The sequence below is a fragment of the Mastomys coucha genome, unplaced genomic scaffold, assembly GCF_008632895.1.
Source record: "Mastomys coucha isolate ucsf_1 unplaced genomic scaffold, UCSF_Mcou_1 pScaffold7, whole genome shotgun sequence".
NCBI lineage: Eukaryota > Metazoa > Chordata > Mammalia > Rodentia > Muridae > Mastomys > Mastomys coucha.
Window position 1 is genome coordinate 8,234,222 of NW_022196913.1, and position 23,970 is coordinate 8,258,191.

At 43.2% G+C, this 23,970-nt stretch overlaps 1 protein-coding gene across 4 annotated transcripts in view; it reads left to right on the forward strand.

Annotated features, from left to right (window-relative positions):
• Prkcq (protein kinase C theta) overlaps positions 1 to 23,970 on the forward strand; it is a 136,569-nt gene that overhangs the window by 99,004 nt on the left and 13,595 nt on the right. For 3 of the 4 annotated variants that reach the window (XR_004114877.1, XM_031357934.1, XM_031357937.1), the window contains 3 exons: positions 12,798 to 12,889; positions 15,308 to 15,370; positions 19,523 to 19,661. Coding sequence is in view for 3 of the 4 variants with exons in the window: in XM_031357934.1 (XP_031213794.1) it covers positions 12,798 to 12,889; positions 15,308 to 15,370; positions 19,523 to 19,661 (294 nt within the window). In the remaining variant the exon portion in view is untranslated. The remainder of the gene's footprint in view (positions 1 to 12,797; positions 12,890 to 15,307; positions 15,371 to 19,522; positions 19,662 to 23,970) is intronic. The other variant, XM_031357936.1, reaches the window with a different exon arrangement.

Genomic DNA, 23,970 nt, shown 5'->3' on the forward strand with positions numbered 1-23,970 from the left:
TCTCTCTCTCTCTCTCTCTCTCTCTCTCTGTGTGTGTGATGTGCACATGGACACACACAAATTTTACGGGCCATGGTAGAGCACGCCTATAATCCCAGCACTTGGGAGACAGAGGCAGGTGGATTTCTGAGTTCAAGGCCAGCCTGGTCTACAGAGTAAGTTCCAGGGCAGCCATAGCTACACAGGGAAACCCTGTCTCAAAAAGAAAGAAAGAAAGAAAGAAAGAAAGAAAGAAAGAAAGAAAGAAAGAAAGAAAGAAAGAAAGAAAGAAAGAAAGAAATCGTACGCCTCTGTGAAAGGGCAAGGTTGTGTGTGGGTTCGGAGGCAGAAGGTTAGCCTCAGTTCTGCCTTTTATTGGCAGGGCTCTGACATTTCCTTGCCTCCTTGTTCAGGATAATAAGGAAACAATACCAGGCGATCCGTCACCCTCCTCTGGCCTCTGCTGGGAATGATGTCTGTGTGCGCGTGTGCGCGTGTGCGCGCACACACACACACAACACACACATGGCACACAGGCATGCATGAAGGCAAAACACCAATACACATACATTTTATTTTTTAAATTAATCTTTTTCAAAAAGATGGGAAAATATGTAAGAAAAACCACTTCAAGAACAATTGTCATAAATCAGTGGAACTCACTCACAAATGTATTAAGAATAAATGGAAAATGTTACACACACAACCCACAAGTGAATTAAAAACAACTGGAATAAATTAAACATGAACTTTGAGACCCATCTTCTCACAGATTTCCTTCAAAAGCCCTTGTTAAAAATTAAGTCACAAATGCTTCTCAGGGAACCATGATCTGTGCATTCTGCATTTTTCCTCAAAAGAAGCAAGACTGGAAAACTGCCTGGGACTGCCTCACCAGGCTTCACCTGTCTTTGATTTTTAAAAAATTAGTTAGTAGTAAAGAAAGTAAAAAAGATCTACCTAATTTGGAAAAATAATATTCTGCCTCCTTGATTTTAATTTTGAACAAGTCTTGTTTAAATGTTACTTCATTTTCTGTACTGGAGGCACGTACATGCCAGAGTGAGCATGTGGAGGTCAGAGGTCGGTGCTTGCCTTTCTCTCACTGAGGTAGCGTCTCTACTGACCCTTTGCATACTCTTGTGAGACTCCAGGAATTCTGTCTGTGCCTCCCATCTCACCATGGAAATGCTGGGATTTCAGCTCACTACACATGGCTTTTTTTTTTTTTTTTTAATATGGGTTCTGGACATTAACTCAGTTACTAGGCTTATGTATGGAATGCTTTCCCAGACCCAAGTTTCTTGATTTTAATGTATCATGAAGGCAGCAGGCTGCCACAGCCCTTTTAACCTCAGTACTCAGGAAGCTAAAGCAGGAGAATCACCAAGTTCAAAGCCAATCTGAACATGAACATGAGTTCAAGGCCAGCCTGGGCAACTTTATGAGACCGTGTCTAAAAATAAAAATGAAATGAAAAAAGAGTTAGCAGTGTGGCTTAGAGGTAGAGCGCCTGCCTGGCATGCTTGGAGCCCTAGGTTCCACACCTGGTGCCACAGGTTAAAATAACAAGCCAAGCATTCCAAGTGCCCTTGCTCTATCTCCCATAAAAGCATTTCAAACAGCTGGGTGTGGCCCCAAAAGTGCACCTGTGCACCTGATACAGTGAGGTCTCTGCTTTTAATTTTTGTAAACTATTTTTCATTAGACAGTAAAGTGAATTATGATCTGCCCTCATTTGAGTCTCCTATGATTAAAGGGGACATTAATTAATGAAAGGCCCATCAACGTTGAACTCCGCAATTCTACTTTAAGTGTTTACAAGGCTGGAAAGATGGCTCAGTGGTTAAGAGCTCTGGCTGCTTTTCCAGAGGACACAGGTTCAAGTGCCAGCATTTGGTGGCTAACCACTGTCTGTAACTCCAGTTCCAGGCAATCTGGCACCCCCTTCTGGCTTCCACAGGCATTGTAAACACACACACACACACACACACACACACACACACACACACACACACACACACACACGTTAACACAAACCTGGAAGACTGCTTTAATCCTACAAGCACAGCTCTGAGACCTTCCGAGGAGGGCATTTGCATAACAGCCACTGTGAATGTTAGAGTTCTCTATGAAGTATGCATCCCCCTCATCACCACCACCATATAATAGGTAAATGCTAATTTTCAAAGGCATACACTCATGCATCTTTCATAAGAAATAATAATAATAATAAACAAAAGTGAAATGGAAAAAAATTGAGTTTAGAACATATAGCACTGTACTTCGCGTTACAGCTTCAAGTCAGGAGACACCATCCTTTGAGAAGTCCCTAACATGGCTTGGTGGCCTTGGTTCACCTCCTTGCCTCCAAATGCACAAGGAAGAAAAACAGCACTTTATAGATATGACTGAAATATTTTCTGGGGAAATACCATAGAAACAGCAAGATCATTACATGAAGTAAGAGGGAAAGTTTGCCTCCCACCCCCAAAATGTGTCCACGATTTAAAAGCAAGATCTGACATTGCACTGTTGAGTCCCAAGCTTGTTACTCGAACACTGCCTCATCTGAAGCTGTTGGGAACACTTCAATCTATACATCCTCAGGTTGAGTCAGGAGCTCTGGCCACCATCACAGATCTATAGCAAAGAAAGAAGTAATACAGAGTCACGTGTAAATGACATCCTTGTCCCTGTGCTAGGCCAGAATGAATGCCGGTGGATCTTGACCCTTGAGCCTCTCTTTCTCTCTTAAGTGCCAGGATAGATTATTGTAGAAATGGTGACTCACTTGAATGTTGATCAGGTAGCGCCCACCACCTCTGTCTCTGATGTCACAAAACTGTGATTCAGGAAGTAGATTCGCAGTGACTTTATCAAGTTTGGTAGTTTTAAAGTCAATTTATGGTAAACTTGCATGCTTGGAGAGTTTGGGTGAAGTGTTTTGCCTGGTGTCATAGAGGATAATGGGAAAATTAATGACAGATATGCAGGGATTCCTTACCATGTGAAAAAACAAACAACAGAAACCAGGGCACTAGACGTGCCGTAGCATCCTTCACCTGCTGTCTAAACCCACAGGTACTTTCGCACCCTACTGGAACTCTGGCTTATTTCTTCCCATCAGTGCATGCAACCATAATAAAAGTGAATATGTAGGTTCTTCAGGCCAGCCAGGACTAAGAAATCTCTGTGGATTTGTATAGTTTGGCTTGCTTTTATTTTGGTTTGTTTTTAGATAGGGTCTTAGTATAAGTATATATCTCTGGCCTCAATCTTGAGATTGGCCAAGAAACCTCTGGTCCTCCTGCCTCTACCTCCCAAGTGCTTAAATTCCTGAATGTCTGGTTTATATGATATTAGAGATGGAATCCAGGGCTTTGTGAACACTACACAAGCACTCTACCCACTGGGCTACCTACCAGCCTGTTTCATTTGCTGCTAGATGTGTAGAGTCGCTGTCCTGATTTCTGAGTGTAATTTCCAGCTCTGTCCACTGGTTGTCATGGGCTATATCCCAATGGATAGATATCATCTATTCTCCAATGTCCTTCTTAGACCATGATCTCGAAAGTAGAACATTGTCATGTATGCTTAACTTGTGATACTCTGAAAAGAATACGATCTTATTTTACTCAGAGCTTTGGTCCTGATTTCATTTCTTCTTTAGATATTGAAAATCTCATATGTAAATTTTATCACATTATTCTTTGAAATTTTCCTGCATCTTGATTGCAGGCATTCATCCCTCCCACCTCCAGATCTCCCCAGGACTCCCCAACATCTCCCTCCCAACCTTATATCCCCCTTCTATAATTTTTAATTATCAAAGAGTAAATAAAATTTTGTAAAAAGACAAAACCAAAAAAAATTATTATGTGAGCTTCCTAGCCTTTGAAGGAAAATGATACCTGGGGGGAAATATCTATAATGACTTACTTTTTGTTGCCACCTTGTTGTTCTGGCAAAAGAGTTGGCATTCTTTACATCACTTATGTGACACTTGCCAAGTTTCTGGTGCATTTTCAAAGTTACTTGTTCCTGCTTTGGTAAAATCGCCAGCTAATTTCTTTGATGCTGTGAAATTCTCATTTATCCCAAGCACTTGACAACCGTTCCTCCGGCTGTTTCTTCCATTCTTTCTTTACTTGGAAAATGTGAGTGTTGCAGGGAGAACACACTATGCAAGCAAGTGTGCATAGAATAGTGTTTGCGTCTATGGTTACAGTCTCCTTTTGGCTGATGCTAGAAAGTTCCCAGAATGCCCTATGCCTGCCTCCTTTAAGCATCAGCTTGCATTTGAAAATACTCAAGTTTTCCCACAATCTGAGGTCCTGTACATTCTGTAAATAGTATGTATGAAAGTAACTGAGTCCCATGATATTTATGCAATTGTTTTTGTTGGATCACTGCTTTGATTGATCTTTCATCCTCTGTCCTTTGTACTGTAAATATAGATTTACATTTTAATGATGTTTATCCTCTTAGTACTTTTGGGTCCTATTCTTTTTGGAAGAACTGTTGTGTTTGTCTTACTTTTATGTAAAACCATTTTAAAGTATTTTTACACCCAGGTGTTATGTGTGCAACACTCTTCTGTAGCCCAGGCTGCTCTCAAACACTTTGGATGACTTGAACTTCTGGTTTTCCTGCCTCCATCTCCAGAGTTCTGTGATCTTAAGTGTTTGTCAACACACATCCAGTTCATTCTCGCTTGTCTTGAAGTGAGGGCTTCATGCCCCAGAGGCAAACACTCTACCTCATCCTCAGCCCTCCAAATAATTTTCAAAGACAGTATTTTACATCTCTACAGACGTAATCTGAACAGATTACTCTACTACTTTGTATCAGGCCATGTTTTCTTTTGAGCACCTACAATATAATAAGATCATTGACTTAGATGAGATTCGAGAGACCACATCTTACTGGCTTCAGGTACCAAGTCTGTTTCCCTGACAGAAATACCAATAGCTACATGAATTTATCAATGAATCAGCTTCATGATGAACCTTCTTCATGGATACGGACATTGATTGCTAAGGCCTTGAAGTCACGGCAGTTCTCTTTGTTTAGCCTCATGAGTACTGAGATTACAAGGTGTGCTACACCCAGTTTTTTGCAGTTATATCAGTGATAATTTAATACTTTTAAATAGTCAAGAAAATAAGACATTTTCACATCACACCGCTGTGTCACACAACTTAGCTTCTATAGTAAAAATCTAGCCTGTTCCTGGGACATTCATTCTCAATGTGAACATGTGAGGATTATATTTAATAACTGTAATAATAAATATGAAGACATCTACAGGTATAGAGTGCTTACAGTGTGTCACTCCATGTTCTGGGCACATTATGTATTTGAGCTCATTTACTCTTCCTAGCTTACTCATTTACTCTTCATAGGCTTATGAAGCAGGCATTATTAATGTCCATATTTTATAAACAAGGGATTGGAGGATCCCAGAGGAATCAGGAACCCACTGAAGGTCAGACCACAAGACAGCCAGGATGTTGCTGAAGTGCCTCTCCTCAGAGATTAAACACACCAAGGAAACCCCTTTTAAAATTCATGAAAGCAGATTTAGTTGCACTTTGATTGCAAAGGAAAATAATTGGTTAGTTAACGAAAGAAGACCCCACGGGACAATTAAGCCAGTAAATACAACTGAGCCCAAGTCCCCGTTGCAAGGTACCAATCTCTAGAAATTCAGGCCAGTTATTTCTGACTCACACCAATAAATCTACAAAGGTTGTGAATTCTACTAATTAAAGTTTACAGTAGAGATGTAAACAGGCCAAGATAAATGAGCTTGCTAGTTTGTAAAGAGCCGTTTTCCTCTCTTCCCCCCTTGCATGTGCACATTCATGCATGGGCGCACACACACACACATACACACACACACACACACACACACACACACACACACACACACTGCACCTTTGTATATTTAATTATACAAAGGACTTTCTGTAGGATCTTTTATGGTATATATTTACAAAAAAAGAAAACAAACCTTGTTTCATTGGACATCTCCATTTGTAGTAGGATAAATTAAAAATGAAAAAGCCTGATGAGGTAACAGAGTCCTGTAATTCCAGCACTGGGAAACTGTACAGGAAGATATTGAGTGGTAAGGCAGCCTGGACCACATACTAAGGCCTGTTTCAAAGAAGCAATGAGGGAATCTTAAATCGCTCTAATCTCCTACAATACCAGAACATCTAAACGTTGATTGATCAACAAATACAGGGTTTAGAAGTGCACCAGAATTTTGGACTGAACCTCGGAAGACATCATGGAGTTGTTAACACGACACCGTAGCCTCACCTGGCCACATCACGCCACTCAACAGCAGGCTTCTCCAGCGTGTGCTGGAGCAGCCCTGACTCTGGGATCCGCAGTGAAACACAAAGCCCCTCCCCTTTCACACCGCAGAGCTGCAAACATAGAAGGGGCAGTTCTCACTTGTAATTCTCACAGAAAACCTTGCTCTGCAGGCTCTCCCCTTGAGGAACTAGGCTTAAAGAAGCCTTCACTGTGGCGGTCCACAGCTAAGGGAATCTTTAGCTCTTCTAACACCAAAGGAGCCCTCACTGTACTGACAATGTAATTTAAAAAAGGAATAAAACAGAATAATAAAAAAATAGTGGAAGTTACAAAAGAAAACCCTAAAGATAATGGGTTAGTTCAGAATGGGCCTCAGGTAAAATATTTGCTTTACAAGCATGAGGACCCAAGTTCAAGACCTGAGAATCCACTTTATTAAAAAAAAAAAAAAAGCCAGAATAGTAAACCCATACTCTGAAGGGACAGAGAAAGGCAGAAAGCTACTGAAATTATTAAAATTTTTATATGAATAAGCTCTTTCACAGCTAAATTTTTGTATGGATATAACAAAGAAAATGAACACAAAGAAATATGGATGTTAGACCACATACATACACACACACCAGTGACAGCACAGGTTTTTTCCAGCTAAGGAGAAAGAGATTTGTAGAAGTTGTGGTTAATATGATCCTTTGCACAGAGACACATAAAATTCTCGGCAAAACCACTAGGCTATTTCTAATTTTTAAGGGTTCTCAAAATGTATATTTCAATAATTTTTCAAGGGTATAATTAATATTTTTTTGGCATATGTGTGGAATGGGGGTCAGAAGATAACCTCAAGTGTTGGTCCCATTGTCATGGCTGCATATCCCAGGCTAGCTGGCCTGCAAGCATGTTGGAAGTCTCTCATCTATTTTAAGATTACATACATGCCATATATGATTTTGTATGCATTCTCAGGTCTTCATGCTGTGCATCCATGTCCCCAGCCCATAAATGCATTTTCAGTGCACCAAGGAAGTAAAACACAAAGATGAGGTCACCATGATATTTTCTTGCTATGTTAAAACCAGTGTGGTATGGAAGGACATTCAAGGAATGCATTCTGAGGAGCGAGGCTTTGGTAGAAAGCCCCACAGGAATGCTCATTGCCAATCAGTGTTCAACCTGATACTAACAGTATTTACATTGTGTGTGTGTGTGTGTGTGTGTAGAGGTTCCCAAGATGGCCCTTGGGCATCAGTGGAATCTGGGATCCAACTCAGGTCATCAGTCTTGGCAGAAAGTGCCTTTCCTGAATGAGCCATCTTGCCAGCCCCAAGATGCCTTTCTAATGTAGAGTTCACTCTTAAAGGACCTCTTGGCAAGAAGCGACGTCTTGCTACTTAAATAGATTCTGAATGCTAAGATCGAGCCGAGCCCCAGGGACCACAATTAAGTCCCTTGCTTCAGTCTGTCCTGGTTTTCCCCTGAGCACCCCACAGTGGTTTTTGTCTCAAAGAACAAGACACACATGTTTTAGAAACCAAGTAAAATGACCAATCAAAATGCATCTCCCTACCACCTCCATCGCTTATTCTAAGCAGCACAAGACAAGTTCCCTTCAGATCTCATCTCCCATTCCATTAAAACTTGCGCTCCTGCCCACCCCTTGGACCAGCTAAGGTAGAGCCAGGGCCGTGTAAAGTGAACCCAGCCCAAATTCAGTCTCACAGAGCTCCTTTGTGTTTTCTCTCAGCTGGGGAACAGAGCCAAGAGAGCAGCCTCGGAAATGAAAACCCAATTCTGTTTTCTTCTTTCTTTCAAGAGCCGAGGCAGGGCTGTTCACTCTTTTTTGAAAAGCATTTGTCTATGTTTGCTTGTTAGTATTAACTAATCTCACTCATTAGTGACTCACAATGCCTACAGCTACCGGTTACTCGGTACATCTAAGGTACTAGCTTTAAGTTCACTTTCTACAAATAACCCTCTCATTTCATATTCAGAACAATCCTATGAGGTACAAGGGTTAACAGCCCTGATTTCAGAAACAACGTGAAGCCTGGGAGAGGTTAGTGAATTCCCCATGTAAATAAAGGTGATTCGAACTCAGTTCTAAGATATGACAAAGCCCATGCTCTGTCAGTTATCCCGAGCCTCTTCCTCTTCGATGGCTCTGTCTACCTCAGTCTGCACTTTTCCAGTTGGCAGAGCTTCTGATGTCAACTCCGAAGGGGTCCAGAACAGTCAGAAGTCACTTTCTGAGCCCTCTTTCCCTGGCCCCTGATGAAAGCTATTTTGTATGTAATTTCTTTTTTTTTTTAAGATTTTATTTATTTATTTATTTATTTTATGTATGTGAATACACTGTCACTGTCTTCAGACACACCAGAAGAGGGCCTAAGGTCCCATTACAAATGGTTGTGAGCCATCATGTGGTTGCTGGAAATAAACTTAGGACCTCTGGGAGAGCAGTCAGTGCTCTTAACCTCTGAGCCATCTCTCCAGCCCTATATGTATATTTCAGTCATGGAATTAAACTTTTTTTTAAAAAAGCTATCTATGCTCAAAAATGGGATCCCTGAACTCCAAACCCCATGTGATTCTAGTGTATTTCTTACTGGCTTTGAATTCACTCTGTAACCCAGGCTTTTTTCTGTGGCCCCCTGCCTCAGCCTCCCAAGTGCTGGAATTACAGGTATGTGTCACTACACTGGGATTCAGTGTTCGGCTTTCAGTAGTAGCTTATAGAACAAAGTCAGAAGCACATGGCCCAGAGGCCTTGACCCAACTGGTGTAGTTGATCCTTTCTCAGATCTGGTTCTTCAGGGATCTGGTGGTACTGGGGAAACTCACGATTGTTTGTAGTAGGCTGTCAATCGAATAGCAAAACTCGATGTCAAAAAAGAAAAGGCCCAGATGCCACGCACACTTTGCGTGATGGCGGTATTTGAGGCGTAAACTTCAAGGAAAGTCAGTCTCTTGCCTCCGCATTGTCGCCTGGCACCCCAAACTCAGAGGTAGCCTAGATATGTCCTCGTACTTGTGTGCTAGTGGCCCACCAAGATATTTCTTTACAGCTAGAAAAAGAAAATTCGGACATTGTTCTCTGACCTTCACCAATCTTCCAACGTCCTAGTCAAACCATGGCTTGGAATGTTAAGTCATTCTAACTAATTGCCTCCAACATTGTGGGTAGGGCACTGAAGCTCACAGAATGAGAGACTTATCCCAGGACAAGGTCAAGTAAAATCCTCATTCTCAGTCATGTACTACAGCTGAACCACTCCTAGGAATTAGCATGAGACTGTCTCTACTTCCCCAAAAGATTAACATAGTGAGCATTTTACCTAAGATGGGCGGGACCTTAATCTGAGAGTGTGTGTGTGTGTGTGTGTGAGAGAGAGAGAGAGAGAGAGAGAGACAGTCTACAGCATTGAGCATTCTAGATTCAGCAGCAGGCAGTCTGCATTCAGCATTCAGACTCGCTTGCACTCAGACTAGAACCAGAGCGTAGGTAGAAGTCCGTAGCCCCCCCCCCCCCGGGGCCCAGAGCGCTTGGGCCTGGGGGGGTGCAGCACCAGTTGAGATTCAAGAGATTGAGCATTCGAGATTCGCACATTCAGCATTGAAGATTCCAGATTCGAGCCTTTACCCTCCTGCCCAGCCCATGTGGCCCGAGCGTGCTTGGAGTCTTGGGGTGCTGCACCAGTCTAGAGGAGATGGCTGCTGTTTTAGACCCAGTGTGTTTTAGATGGCCTCAGATGCACCTCGACTACTGAGCTGCCAGATTTTTCATCTCTCTTTTGCAATGATTGTAAAAGCCTCATGTCATTTTTTTGAGAAATACACTCAGACCTTACACCATTCGTGTCTGGTCTGTTTGTCAAAGCCGAATCCCGTGCACACCTGGCCAGAACCCATCGGCCCACGGAACAAAGGACCCCATAAGAAACCCCAGTCCTTGACACCCAGAGACAGACCAGAGGAACAATGCAGGGTTTGCTCAAGGCAAGTCAGGTCTAGCTTACCTGGACACCTTCAGGGTTGCTACAGAAAGCCTTGCCAACTGGGAAGGTCCAGACTGAGCCAGGCTGAGTGATCCAAGAAGACAGTGATGGGCCCTTCTTTAGACCCCCAACTTTCACAGAGCCCCTGTTATAAGAATAATGTGTGGAATCTGTGGGATGGTAGGGCGGGACTTTCTGCACCCACCAGAAGTGTAAATAATGACACAAGGACTTAGTAATTGTTATTATTGCTTAGACCTCAGATTAGGCTACCTTCCAGCTAGCTCACCAAGCTTAATCCTATCATCCTAGCTCAGAACCCACCATGTGGCTAATTCTTTACCTCTCTCTCAGTCCCAATATATCCAACCACTTCTGTGTCCCACAGGCAAATCTTCCTGCTTCTGCTTCTTCTCCCAGAGACCCTCCCTCAGACCGGAAGTCCTGCCTTCCCTCTTCTGCCTAGCCATTGGCCAGCAACTCTTTATTAAACCTATCAGCAACTGAGTAAGGTGTATGTTTATAAAATACTGAGGCAGGTGATAAGCCATATGAATAGCAATACCAAAATCCCCCCAGTAGCCAGCTCTCTGCTGGTCCAGCAATCAATAATTGAATAATAGAAAGACACACAATGTACAAAAATGTTACCCCAACAGGATGGAGTTACATTTTTTCCTCTAGTTTCTCTTATCCACTGTTTCCAAGCCTGAAGTAGATAAATTGTGACACTGTATAACTATGTCTCAACTGTGAAATCCAAGAAAAACACTGCAGAGCCCCATCTATATCCTGACAATACAAACGAACCATCTCCTTGGTATTTTTACAGATGGTTTTACCAATTGCTTTATGTGTGGTGGTTGTGAATGTGTGAGTGTACAAGTGCATATGTGTGCACATCCCTGTGGAAGCTAGGAGTCACTCCTGTGTCATTCCTCAGGATCTGTCTACTTTGCTTTTGGAGATAGGTCTAGCACTAGGACCTGGGGCTCACCAAATAAGCAGTACTGTCATGACACATACCCCACCACGGCTGGATCTTTTATATAGGTGTTGCCATTTGAACTGAGGTCTGTGTGCTTGCAAAGCAAGGATTTTACCAACTAAGTCACATCCCCCATCATGTAGTTTTAATCATCCATAGGAAAGGAAGATGGCAGTGTTGTATCTTATTCAATGCCAGTAGAGTTTTGAGTGAACTCTACTGCTAAAGGTTGGAAACTATTCAAACATTAGTCAAGAAAAGTGGGGGAGGAGAAGTACCAGGCAAATATAGGAGCCTCCAGATAAGAGAAATGGCCATTCTTAAGTCATGTTTGAAATGTCAGGGATAAATTACAATGGTTCAGTTGACAATTCTGTTTTATGCACCAAGAAAGTTTGTGTGTGTGTGTGTGTGTGTGTGTGTGTGTATGTGTGCCCACACACACACAAACACGTGTGCATGCATAGTTGAATCTAGAAATTACATCTGTGTCAACTTTGGAAGAAGCAGGTAGATACTTAGCTTTACTTGAGTTATCAAGATAATTGCCATGATATTTAGCTTTGCTTGTTCTGGGGAGCTGAATGTCACCATGAGGCCACCATGTCACACTTTGAACCATTACCTTGTTTGCCTCGACACCCTGATTAGTCTCAGCTCCAGACATAGAGTTAATTCTCTTTTTTAAAATGTCACTCAGATGTGGTTAAGTGCAAATTCGTGCACAAACTCACTGTCTCCACACTTCATGGGTTAGTAACTCTGTGACTCTTAAAAACTCTTAAGTATTCAGGGCATTCAGAGAGCTGTGACTATTTTTCTTGAAGAAGTGGTATCTCACATTGTTGGTGGAACATGAACTAGTTGGGATATGAGATACTGTCACCATGACCTGAGAATTACCCAGGCTTTCTGTTGATTACTTCTCGTGACTGTTGTATTTAAAATGCCAGGCAGAGTATCCTATGCCAGGAGGTACATGCTCAAAAACTATGGCCGCCTTTGCCACGAGTGATGCATGGCCATGAGGATTCTATGCAAACTTGTTGACAAGGCTGAGGACTCTTTGTTGGAAGTCCTGGGCTGTCACCCTTAGGACATACTCAGTGATTGTTGGCTGAACATCATATAACATGGAGGGACCCCATGACCTACTCCTGGAAGAGAAGCCGACACCATCTTATGCATTGTCTATTCAAGCAAGTGTAACACTGCTAAGTGCTCCATACTGTCCACTGATCAGCAGTAAAACCCAGCCCATCAGCTGGAACACAGCACACCAGGCCCTTAGTATGCTACCCAGCCTCTCACTAGGGTTCCCCATATGCCCTGGGGTTCAAAAATATAATTCAGCTCAAGTATTTTAACAATCTTTTCATTAGAAACTTAATGATAGAAGTGTTTCCTCTAAAATTATTTAATCTCTTCACAAAGTCAACTTTCTTTTCTTCTTCTTTTCTTTCTGTGATAAAAAAAAAATTGATAATGGTTCTTTTTTCCCTTAGGAAAATCTCTTTTTCGTGATGGAGTATCTCAATGGGGGAGACTTAATGTACCATATCCAAAGTTGCCACAAATTTGATCTTTCGAGAGCCACGTGAGTGCCCCACTTGGGATTTGGAACATTCTGTATTCTTTGCTTTATATGCACCCAGCACTTAGAGAAGGTTTTTCTCATTTTTACTTACTTTTAATAATTTTTGTGTGTGCTTGAATGTGTGTATGTGCACATGTGCCTGCAGTACCCTCAGAATCCAGAAGAAGGTGTCTGGTCCCCTGGAACTAGAGATACAGAAAATCGTGAACCAAACTGACATGGATGCTGGGATTTGAACCTGGGTCCTCTGGAAGTACTCTTAACCACACAGCCACACTCTTAGCCTCCTGGTGTTATTTTTATTACTTTCTTTTTTGGCATGCAGAAGATAAACATTTTAACAAGATAAACATTTGGGAATAGTGTCAAATAAGCCAAGAATTTTCCATTTTGTGAAAATGAAATCCACCCCTTGTTTCATGTGCTACAAATGACTTCATAGGAAGCCCCTCCAGTCCATCAAGCTGTAACTCATTGAGCACAGATGCAACTATGTATCCTTTGGAAAGAGCAGTGAAAAGGAACGCAGATATTCCGGGTGGCCCTGAGGGTGGAACTGAGCTGCAACCTGCCATGGGGAAGCTCAGTGCAAAGTTATAACACAATCAGCACTTTCCATATTTGAGAATAAATCCTCACCTTCTCTAGCATCAAGTAACCAGAGATGCAAGAGAAACAGAGCCAGCTGTTTCCCTGGTACGACCATGGCTGGGCCCCATAGCTCACCTCCAGGTGTTGTTCTTCCCTTTAGCCATGGGTCCTGCTTCCCTCCTGACCAACCCACAGTGACATCCAAGTAAAATGAAGCATGGGAATTAGAGTAATTTACAAATGATAGCTAAGGCTGGCAAGATAGCTCAGTAAGAATGCCTCAGGAACTGAGTCCCATCCCCGACTCCCATAGGTTATCCTCTGATCTCCTCAAATGCATCATGATACACAAGAAAGAAAGAAAGGAAGAGAGAGAGAGAGAGAGAGAGAGAGAGAGAGAGAGAGAGAGACAGAGACAGAGACAGAGAGAGAGAGACAGAGAGAGAGAGAGAGAAAGGGGGGAGGGGAGGGAGGGTGGGAGGAAGGGAAGGGAAGGAAGGGGGAGGAAGGAAGGAAGAAAGGAAGGAAGGAAAGAAAGAATGTTGTTTTCAAAGATAACTGTATACTAGCTTTTTCCCCCCTTGATGCTCATCCATTTATCGTGTAACTCTTTGTAAGCACTTTGTGTGATTTAGGTTGAACTGGACTAAAAGATGAACTTGGTCCACTAGCTGCTGCAAATGTGCAGCAATGTGGCTGTTTTATCAGCTCTAGAAGGGGTACTGGCCCTTCCCGTTGTCTCCTGGCACCTTCAGCCAAGCCCCTGAGATTGCCTTTGCTAGGTTTCTGCATCATTGCACAGAAATCACTAGGCATTGCACACTGCACATGAGTGTGTGTGTGTGTGTGTGTCTGTGTGTGTCTATCTGTGTGTGTATCTATCTCTGTGTATCTGTGTGTATCTCTGTGTATCTGTGTGTGTCTGTGTGTGTCTATCTGTGTGTGTATCTATCTCTGTGTATCTGTGTGTATCTCTGTGTGTCTGTGTGTGTCTCTGTGTGTGTGTCTATCTTTGTGTGTATCTATCTCTGTATATCTGTGTATATCTCTGTGTATCTGTGTGTGTCTGTGTGTGTATCTATGTGTGTGTCTGAATGTGTGTCTATCTGTGTATGTGTGTGTGTGTGTGTCTGTGTTTACGTGTGTATTAGAAATGAACCACTCTGTCCCTGACGGTTCTAGTGCATGAAGCTAACTTGAACATCTGCTCCCTGCCTGTTGTGTCCTTGGTGTTTTCTGGGAGTTACATTTGTCCTGGATTCCAGCATATTTCACTTCCAGGAAACTCTGCCCTTCTGACTTAATCCCACTGGAGAGACATTAACTCATTTCCTTTAGACCTGTCACCACTGAAGATGAGGGCCGGCTTATCATCGTCTATCTTCTAATATCCTTTTCTCACCTCTCAGGCCCATGCTTAACGTCATTAATATGAAAACATTCTAGCCAGATATGTTGGGAATGGCCTGGCATACAGGGCTTTGGGCTCCAGGCAGAATTTAAAATGAAAGAGGAAGTTGTTTTCCTCTGGCATTGTGCTATTTACTACATTTCAGGTTTGCGTGGGTCTTATGATAATATGGGCGTTATGGGTCTTATGATAATATGGGCGTTCTGCCTTCAAAGACGAGCAAACAGCTCAGAAGGTGTTAACTGAAGAGACCAGCTCTTACTTTACGCTCTCTGGGCTGCCCGAGTCTTTGTCTTCACTGGAATTAAGCCGAAGTGTGCATGTGCCATTTAGTTGAATACACGTCAACCATCACAAGGCTTGGGGGGTTTTGCTCTGCTGTTCCTCATGCTGTGTCTTGGCTGTCTTTCTTACAGGTTTTATGCTGCTGAGATCATCCTGGGTCTACAGTTCCTTCATTCCAAAGGAATTGTCTATAGGTAAACCATGCTCTCTCTGACTTCGCTTCACGACCCAGTTAATTTAAGCACTGCAGTTGAAGGGTGTGAAAATGTCTGGGGAGAAAAGTCTCCACCCAGAACCCTTCCCACCGTGACATCTACTCACGGAAACCAGAAGGGTCTGGGCTCACATCCTCCTTTCTTCCCGCCCTGACTCTTGTCCTTCCTGTGGCTTTCCCTCTCCTCCTCCAGCCACTATTCATCTCTGACAGCATTATTCTGCTTTCGTCATCATTTGTCCCTTTTGTACCTCTTGAGTCCACTTTGGGTCCCCTCGACATACTTATGCAATGCTTCCTCCTGGGTGAGAGAAGGAAGCTCTTTCTGGAAGGTTCACATAACATCTACAAAAACTCACAGCTGAAGCCCACAGAAGGACACGGACCACTCCACTGCCCTCTTTCATGCATTCAAACCTTCTCCCCTGCACAGTATTATTTTGCTCTCTACTCTCAGAGCTCTCAGAGGAATGCTACTACATTGCAGTCCTCACTTCCCCATACACAGATGACCCATATTTAACATAAAAACCTCAAAAGGTAGATGTCTGCTTTCCAGACTCACAAGAGATGAATGAGGCATGGGGACAGGGAGGAAAAGGGTCTGGGAAGGAGCTGGCTAAACAGCCAGAAACCAGCGAGGGCCTGTTCTTGGACAGTCATCACCTGGAGTCACCATTAGAAGTTCCATTGTCTTGTGCATGGCTGTTTTCAGACAGTAGGCAGTATAGAGCCTTGGTCGATACTGAAGCTTTGGTGTTTATGGAGTATGGTCCTAGTATCTGAAAATATAACCAACCAATCACATAATGAGAAATAAGTATCCATTTCCAGATGTGTCCTGGTGAGGATGCTCTCTCTGTGCAGCATGTCAAAACTTCTGATCCAGAAGCATGTTTTGGGAAGCCAGTCTCCTGAAGTACATTTTTTAAGTATACACTTCCTTTTTAAGTGTGTGTGTGTGTGTGTGTGTGTGTGTGAATATGAACATATATGTAGTGGAGTAGGCACCATCTGCAGCCAGTATCATGAACTAATGAATGTCCACTAATCTATAGTGCCTGGTAGAAGATCATGATGGACAGAAAATATGTAGAATTCCCAACTCCAAGATATATAAGTAAAGTCAGTTTTAGATTTTTTTTTTTAGAATTACATTAAAAGAGTCAGTGCATTATAAAACTTACAAATAAATATGATTCCAGTTTTAAAAGGAGAGGGAAGGAAAGACCTTGTCAGAACTGACAGCACCCCAACAACAAAAACGTCTTATCTTCTGGTAGGATTTTTATGGGGAAGATTATTTTCAAATAGAGAGAGAGACCTGCAGAGAAGTCCCCTTACCCTCCACATACTTACCCCACCACCACCATACACACACACAAGGAAAAGGGCCAGTTAGCTCTTAGAGCCATTTACCACCTCCTGTGGAGCAAAGCTAAATGAACTGGCCCAGAGCCCGCTGAACATCACAGAACTGAATGATGAGAGGAGACAGGGAGAAGCAGGCAGATGTTCATCTTTCAGCACCATCTAGCAGGGCCTCTAATGGAAACAGCAGCATCTTAAAAGATGCTATCAGTCCTAGTTTGAATGTAACATAAAATCAAGGACTCAGAAAATACACAGACACAAAAAGAAAAGATGCTCTCAGCTCTGAGGACATCTGAGCTGAAGAGGAGTTGACTGTCCTTAGGAATGATCTGGACCTCACCTCATATCCGAGGCCACTTCCAGCTGCTTTCACATGGCCCACCTCAGTGGACCCCACAAGAGATGAGAAGGGGACATCAGGGCTTTGGTTATTGGTTAGAAATGAGGCTCAGCAAGGGCAAGGAACGTGGCTGAGAAGGTCCACCATGAAACCACCTGTGACTTGGCTTCTGAATAGAAGACCCTATGCCAAAGGGATCCACTTACTTTTCCATTACACTTGATGCAAAAGAATCACAGAGATAAACAGTAGCCCTGGACTCTAAAGTGCTCCCCTTGAGTCCTATCTAAAGTGCTCCCCTTGAGTCCTATCTAAAGTGCTCCCCTTGAGTCCTATCTAAAGTGCTCCCCTTGAGTCCTAATGTCCCACAGTGACGAGGAAGTTGAATGACTTGCCTCCCAATGTTCTAGATTTTTGGGTTCTAAAGCATCTCTAGTTGGCTCCAGAAAACCTGGCTAGTCTCCTGCCTTCATTCTTTACGTCCATGGAGATCTAGCTTTGAAAGAAAATAAAAAACCTTTCTGGACCTTTCAATTCCAACATAGATCTCTCAGACCCTCTCTCCCACAGTCCCAAAGACATCTGCACTGCTTTAAAAAAAAAAAGTGGACTGGAAATTTGACATGAAGCTCATTTTTTCCCAGCCAGAGGCACAGAGAACATTTATTTTTAGATCAGTTAAAGTACATCCTTGTCTAATTTCATGAGACCAGTTTGGTGAGAAAGACCAGGTGGTCTCTGTATAAAAAGCAATAAGAGAGAAGACTAGGTTTGCACCCCAGGCCACTGACTGGCTATGTGGTCTGGATAAGCAGGCATCATCTGTGAGGAACTTTTGTCTTAACTGAAAAAAAAAATACATCGATCATAACTTGATGGGGTTGAGGAATTGGCTCACAGGGTAGAGGGACTGCCTTCCTCTCAAGCTCACAAGCCTGGGTTCAAATCCCCAACACCTCCACAAAACAGCCAAGTATAAGAGCCTGCGTTTGCAATCCCAGTGATGGAGGTAGAGGAGACAGGATCACTGGGACTTGCTGGTAAGTCCGGTAAGAAACCCTGTCTGAAGGGAAAAGGTGAAAAGAGATAAAACAGGCTATCTTCTGTCTTCCTCTCTCCTCCACACATCACATGCAAGGGTGAGCACCACACTCACGTGTGCCAGCACACCACACTGCATACACCACATACACTCACACCTATATGACACAGTAGTAATAATAATTTGATATCAAAGGCCTACTGTAAGGATCCAATGATGAGATAAATGTATGTACAAGCAGAAGAATCCAGGGCAAGTGTTGGATACTGTGTCTGCTGTTCTTCCAGTCTCTGCTACAGCCTCACAGCCAGATGCTCACTCCCTAGACATGGCTCCCATCATCTTCAACTAAACTTTAGAACTATATAACATACCTATAAATGACAACCTTAAAACAACATGAATATGGCTTATCATACGGATTAGCTAAACAAACCCAAATTGTTAGCATATGCATTTAGATTAGCCCGTAACTGAACTGAATAGGATAAAATTGGTATGCAGTGCATTTAGCTCTGATGGAAGATGGGGAGGCAGAAGACAAGCATTCTCCAATGAGAAGAATTACACTTGCCCAGCATCTTGTGTCTCAACCTTGAAAGTGTGGGTAGGAACAGAGAGAAATAGACAGGCTCATGAATCTGAACCATGTCTAGGGATTTCCAGTCACACCGAAACTATTGGTGACATGTGGGTAGTAGAGACGACTAGCCTGGCCCAAATGGAAGACATCAACCTCAGGGGCCTCTGCCTACATCTCAGCTGCAGAAGCTTAGCTGGATCCCACTGTGTTTCTCTAGTGAACTTATTCTCACGAGAACTGGAGCTAGCAGTTAGAGCAGTTACTCAGTGTGCTTCACAGCTAATAGCCATCGGTCGGTTATTAATTGACTCCATGAATACTATTGAGTGCTTAGTGTGTGCTATACTGTAGTCAGAACAGCCACTGAGGCAGTGATACGGGACATTGATATACTGAGTCTTTTGCTGGGACATCCATGTACCCACTTTCCTGCTGAGATATCCACATAGAGAATATGGACAGAGCCCCTATGTTAGAACAAGTATTCAGAATGGTATGGAAGAAAAGAGAATTGGTTTCAGTATCTGACCCAAACCAGATACGCAGGGCAGCAAGTACCTCAAGAGAAGCTCTAACATGAGCCACTGATAGGAGGAGGTGGGGCTAATGACAGCAGGTGATGAGCAACAGAGAGCAACTGTGCAATGGTCCAGGGGACTGGGCAGCCGCGAACCTTTCCACTCATGCTCACCCTTCCAGCTGTGGTGGCACAGCTATCATACCCCCGTGAGAATTTCACTTTAACAAAACTGTGTTAATTCAAGTGAGATTTCACTTTGCCTTTGTTTTTCAGGGACCTGAAGCTCGATAATATCCTGTTAGACAGAGATGGACATATCAAAATAGCAGACTTTGGGATGTGCAAAGAGAACATGCTAGGAGATGCGAAGACGAATACTTTCTGTGGGACCCCTGACTACATCGCTCCGGAGGTAGGGGCATGCTGCCCGGGTGGCCCTTTCCCAGCCTGGTGTGCTGAAGCCAAGTGCTTTCTCCCCTAAGGCCCAATATTCAGTTTGGTCCTGGAGTATTTTCCAAATGCAGACATACAAACAGGTCTTTTGAGTTTTATAGAAAATGTTGCTCAAAGTAACATCTTTCCATGACGAGACTCCATTTAAGTCAGGCAATCTCAGCCTTAAAAATTACCTGCTAGGATCCAGCAGAAGGAGAACCTAGCAAAGAGCCAGGTAGAGCCAGAAGCCCACCTAAATCAGGGTTAATTGTTGGATCCAAAAAACCTAGACGGAAGGGGAAGGGGAAAGGTTGTCAGCACCCCCACACCCCATTTCTAAATGAATATAGATTCTTCTCTACAATGAACCTAACTCTGTGTCATGGTGTTTTTTGCAGATTTTAAAGGAGGGAACATCTAAATGTCTGAAAAAATTCACAATGAAATCCATTATTGTATATGATTAATCATGGCTAAGAAAAAAACTGGAGCTTCCAAAACTTAAGCTTTACTCAAGCTCTACCAAAATAGTAACAGTAAATGGTTTTTTCTTGGTAATCTGAGGGCCAGCATGTTCTCAGGAGGCGTTTGTTCTTTCAGCTAAACTCACTTTCCGTTTGGGGACTCCTCCTCCAGCTGCCCACCGCAGGGCGATTAGAGACCACCTTACCATGTGGAGCTTCTCGTAGCATGGAATATCTGGCCATGTTGCAGTTATTTTATTTGTATCTTTCAATCTCCTGCATAGCTGCTTGTTTGCTCTAAAGTCTGGTGCTGTTGCTCACTTTTTAAAAGCTTTTTTAAATTTTGAAATAATTGTAGGTCTGTAAAAAGTCCCAGAGGCAGCCCAGAAACTCCTGCATCCTTCCCTTCACCCAGGCTCCTCCATTGGTTACAACTCAAATAGCTCAGGAGCCAGAGAGATGGCACAGTGAGTAAGAAGACACCTTTCTGTGCGAGTATAGGGACCCAGGTTCAAATCTTCCAGCACCCACTTAAGAAGCCAGGCATGGCCATGTCCACCTATAACCCCAGGGCTTTGGAAGGTAGGAACAGAAGAATCACTAGGGTTTGCTGACTTCAAGCCTAGATCCAAATTCAGCGAGAGACTTAAGGAATAAGGCAGTGACTTAAATACCAGGATACTGTCTGACATTACGGCAGCACACACTCACACTATTAATTACGTATATTAATAATAATACATATAACAATAATAGAACTTACATTAATTACGTTTCTGTAGCTGAGATAGAACACCATGACCAAGTTAACTTATAAAAGAAATGATTCATTTGGCCTCACAGTTAGAGGAATAAGAGAACATCACCATTACAGAGGGAAGCTTGGCAGCAAGCAGGCCTGGTGGCTGGAGTAGCATTGAGACCTCATGTCTTAATCCACAAGCAGGAAGACCAGGGAATGGTGAGAGCCATTGAAACCTCAAAGCCCCCCACCCCACCCCTGTGACACACTTCCTTCAGGACAGCCACACCTCCTAAGCCTCTCCTCACAGTGCCACCAAAGCATCCAAAAGCTTGAGATTATGAGGGATGTCTCACCAGTTCCCCTTGTGAGAACTACTCATGGACGATCGTCCCTCTCACTGACAAGCACTTGGTGAAGGGACTGGCACAGCAAAGTGAGACAAATTAGCCTTTTAAATGTGAATGGAGGAGAGAATGAATGAATGAACTTGTGAATGGAGGGTGATCGTCTAATTTTCAGGTAAACAGTGTCAGCAGCAGATCCATGTTCAACCATGGAGCTTAAGAGCCATGTTGCTTCCCAGGCTACTGTGGCTTTGATTTTAATGTAACCTTCACGGAAAGGTATAGATGGCCACTGTTCTTCGAGAAATGTGTGGGCGTTTTAAGTGTCCAGCTTGGTTCCTTTCTAGGATACCTTTCTGACATTAGAACCTGCATGTGCACAGATCCCAACTGTGGGTGCAATAAATGGCTTTCAGTTTGAGGGGAAACCAAAGCTAATTGTGGCACAGGTGTAGGAGACAGACCTCAGAGAGAGACTCTCTCTATTCAGCAAGAACCCCTTTAGGGATGATCCTAAACCGTGCTGGCTTAGCTCAGATGCATCATGTAGTCTCAGCAAAGGTCTCCTGTGTTTTCCTCTTGCACCACACCTGCACCCTCCACGCCCTTGCCCACTCCCGACTCCACCAAACACCCATTGCATGAGCTACCTCTCAATCTTTTTCCTCTACCTTAGGATACGTAAACATCCTTGCGTCTGTTCTTGTCCATCCTGTCTGCAAAGTCTTAGGCTGTGTTTTTTCTCAGCGCAGTTTCCCTTCCTGGTTCTGTTTCCTTTCGAGACTTCTAGAACTTTCTTCTGCAACACTCTCCTCTTTCTCTATGGAGCATGCTTGTCTCCCTATGGCTCCATGCTTGGTCCTCACCCCTCTTCTTACTAGGCATTCTCTCTTCCCTCCCACCTCTCTCTCTCTAATTTACCTTATTATGTATACATACATATATGCAGAGAAAGGGGTATGTGAATATATATAGTGGTACCCAGAAAAGCAAGAAGAGGGTGACAAATCCCCTGGAGCTGAACAACAGGGAGTTGTGAGCTGCCCAACGTTGGTACTGGAAATTGAACTCCAATAGTCTGCAAGAGCAGTGTGGTGGTTTGTATATGCTCAGCCCACGGAGTGCCACTATTAAAAGGTGTGGCCTTGTTGGAGTAGGTGTGGCCTTGTTGGAGTAGGTGTGGCCTTGTTGGAGTGGGTGTGGTCTTGTTGGAGTGGGTGTGGCCTTGTTGGAGTGGGTGTGGCCTTGTTGGAGTGGGTGTGGCCTTGTTGGAGTGGGTGTGTCAGTGTGGGCATGGGCTATAAGCTTCTCATCCTAACTGTCTGGAAGTCAGTATTCTGCCAGCAGCCTTCAGATGAAGATGTAGAACTCTCAGCTCTGCCTGCACCATGCCTGCCTCAACAACAACAACAAAATTTGAAATACAATAGTCAAGTGTTTTTCTTCTGTCCCCAAATCCAGCCAAACTCTAAGGCTTTCTCAAATGGGATCCCTCACTTCCTGGAACCCGGGACTGACTCAAGACATGCCCCTGGTTCTTTGCATCCCTTTCCCCATCCTTCTGGGTGGGCATTGCTCTAGAACATCTGTCTCCTCTGGCCCTGAATTCCAGGCATGTCAATACCCTTCCTCATCGCTTCTCTCCATCCCACACGTCACCAGCCTCTTACTTGTTTTCAAGCTTTTAAAGCACATTCACTTATCAATCTATATAATCATCATTTATGTATGTATGCACACATGAGGATCATCCCAGTTTACATGCGGAAGTCAGAGGACAGTTTGCAGGAGTCAACTCTCTTCCTCTACCATGTGGCTTCCTGGGGATCAAACTCAGGTCATCAAACTTGTCAGCAAGCTCCTTTACCCCTGAGCCATCCCAGTAGCCCCATATTCAAACTTTTTGATGATGTTTCTTTATCAGTTAAGTAAGCATTCTGAGGATACGTGTATGTGTTTACATTACACACGAGTCTCATTCATTGCTACCAACTAACGTGGTCTATGAGTTAAAGAACACGCCTAAAATGTTTAAGAACAAATTGAACTAAGAATGAAACAAACAAACAAACAAAAAACTAGTACCAAATAGCTGAATTTCATTCTGTTTTGTTTAATAGTTTAATAGTAGAAAGTAAGACTATGTCACTAAAACTAGAAGATCAAATAGCTTTTGGGAAATTATTTCTTTGCTAGGCAGTGATGGCACACACCTTCTTTTCTTTTATTATTGAGATTTAATATAATTACATCATCCCCCTTCTTTTTTCTCTCTCAAACCTTCCCATATATCCCTCCTTGCTCTTTCAAATTTATGGCTTATTTTTTCTTTAATTGTTGCTGCTGTTATTATATGTGTCTGTTCCTAAATACATAAGTACAGCCTGCTCGGTCTTTACATTATTTGTGTGTCTGTGTTTCCAGGGCTGGCCCTTTGATATTAGATGACCAGCTGGTGTGCTCACCACGGGGCAGACTTTCTTTTCGTAGTTTTATTTATTTGTTTGTTTGTTGGTTGGTTTTTTGGATTGGTTTGGTTTGTTTTTTGTTTTGGTTTGTTTTGTTTTTTGAGACAGGGTTTCTCTGTGTAGCCCTGGCTGTCCTGGAACTCACTCCATAGACCAGGCTGGCCTTGAAATCAGAAATCCACCTGCCTCTGCCTCCCAAGTGCTGGGATTAAAGGTGTGCGCCACCACTGTCCGAGGAACAAACTCTTCTCTGCTCTCGTGTTCC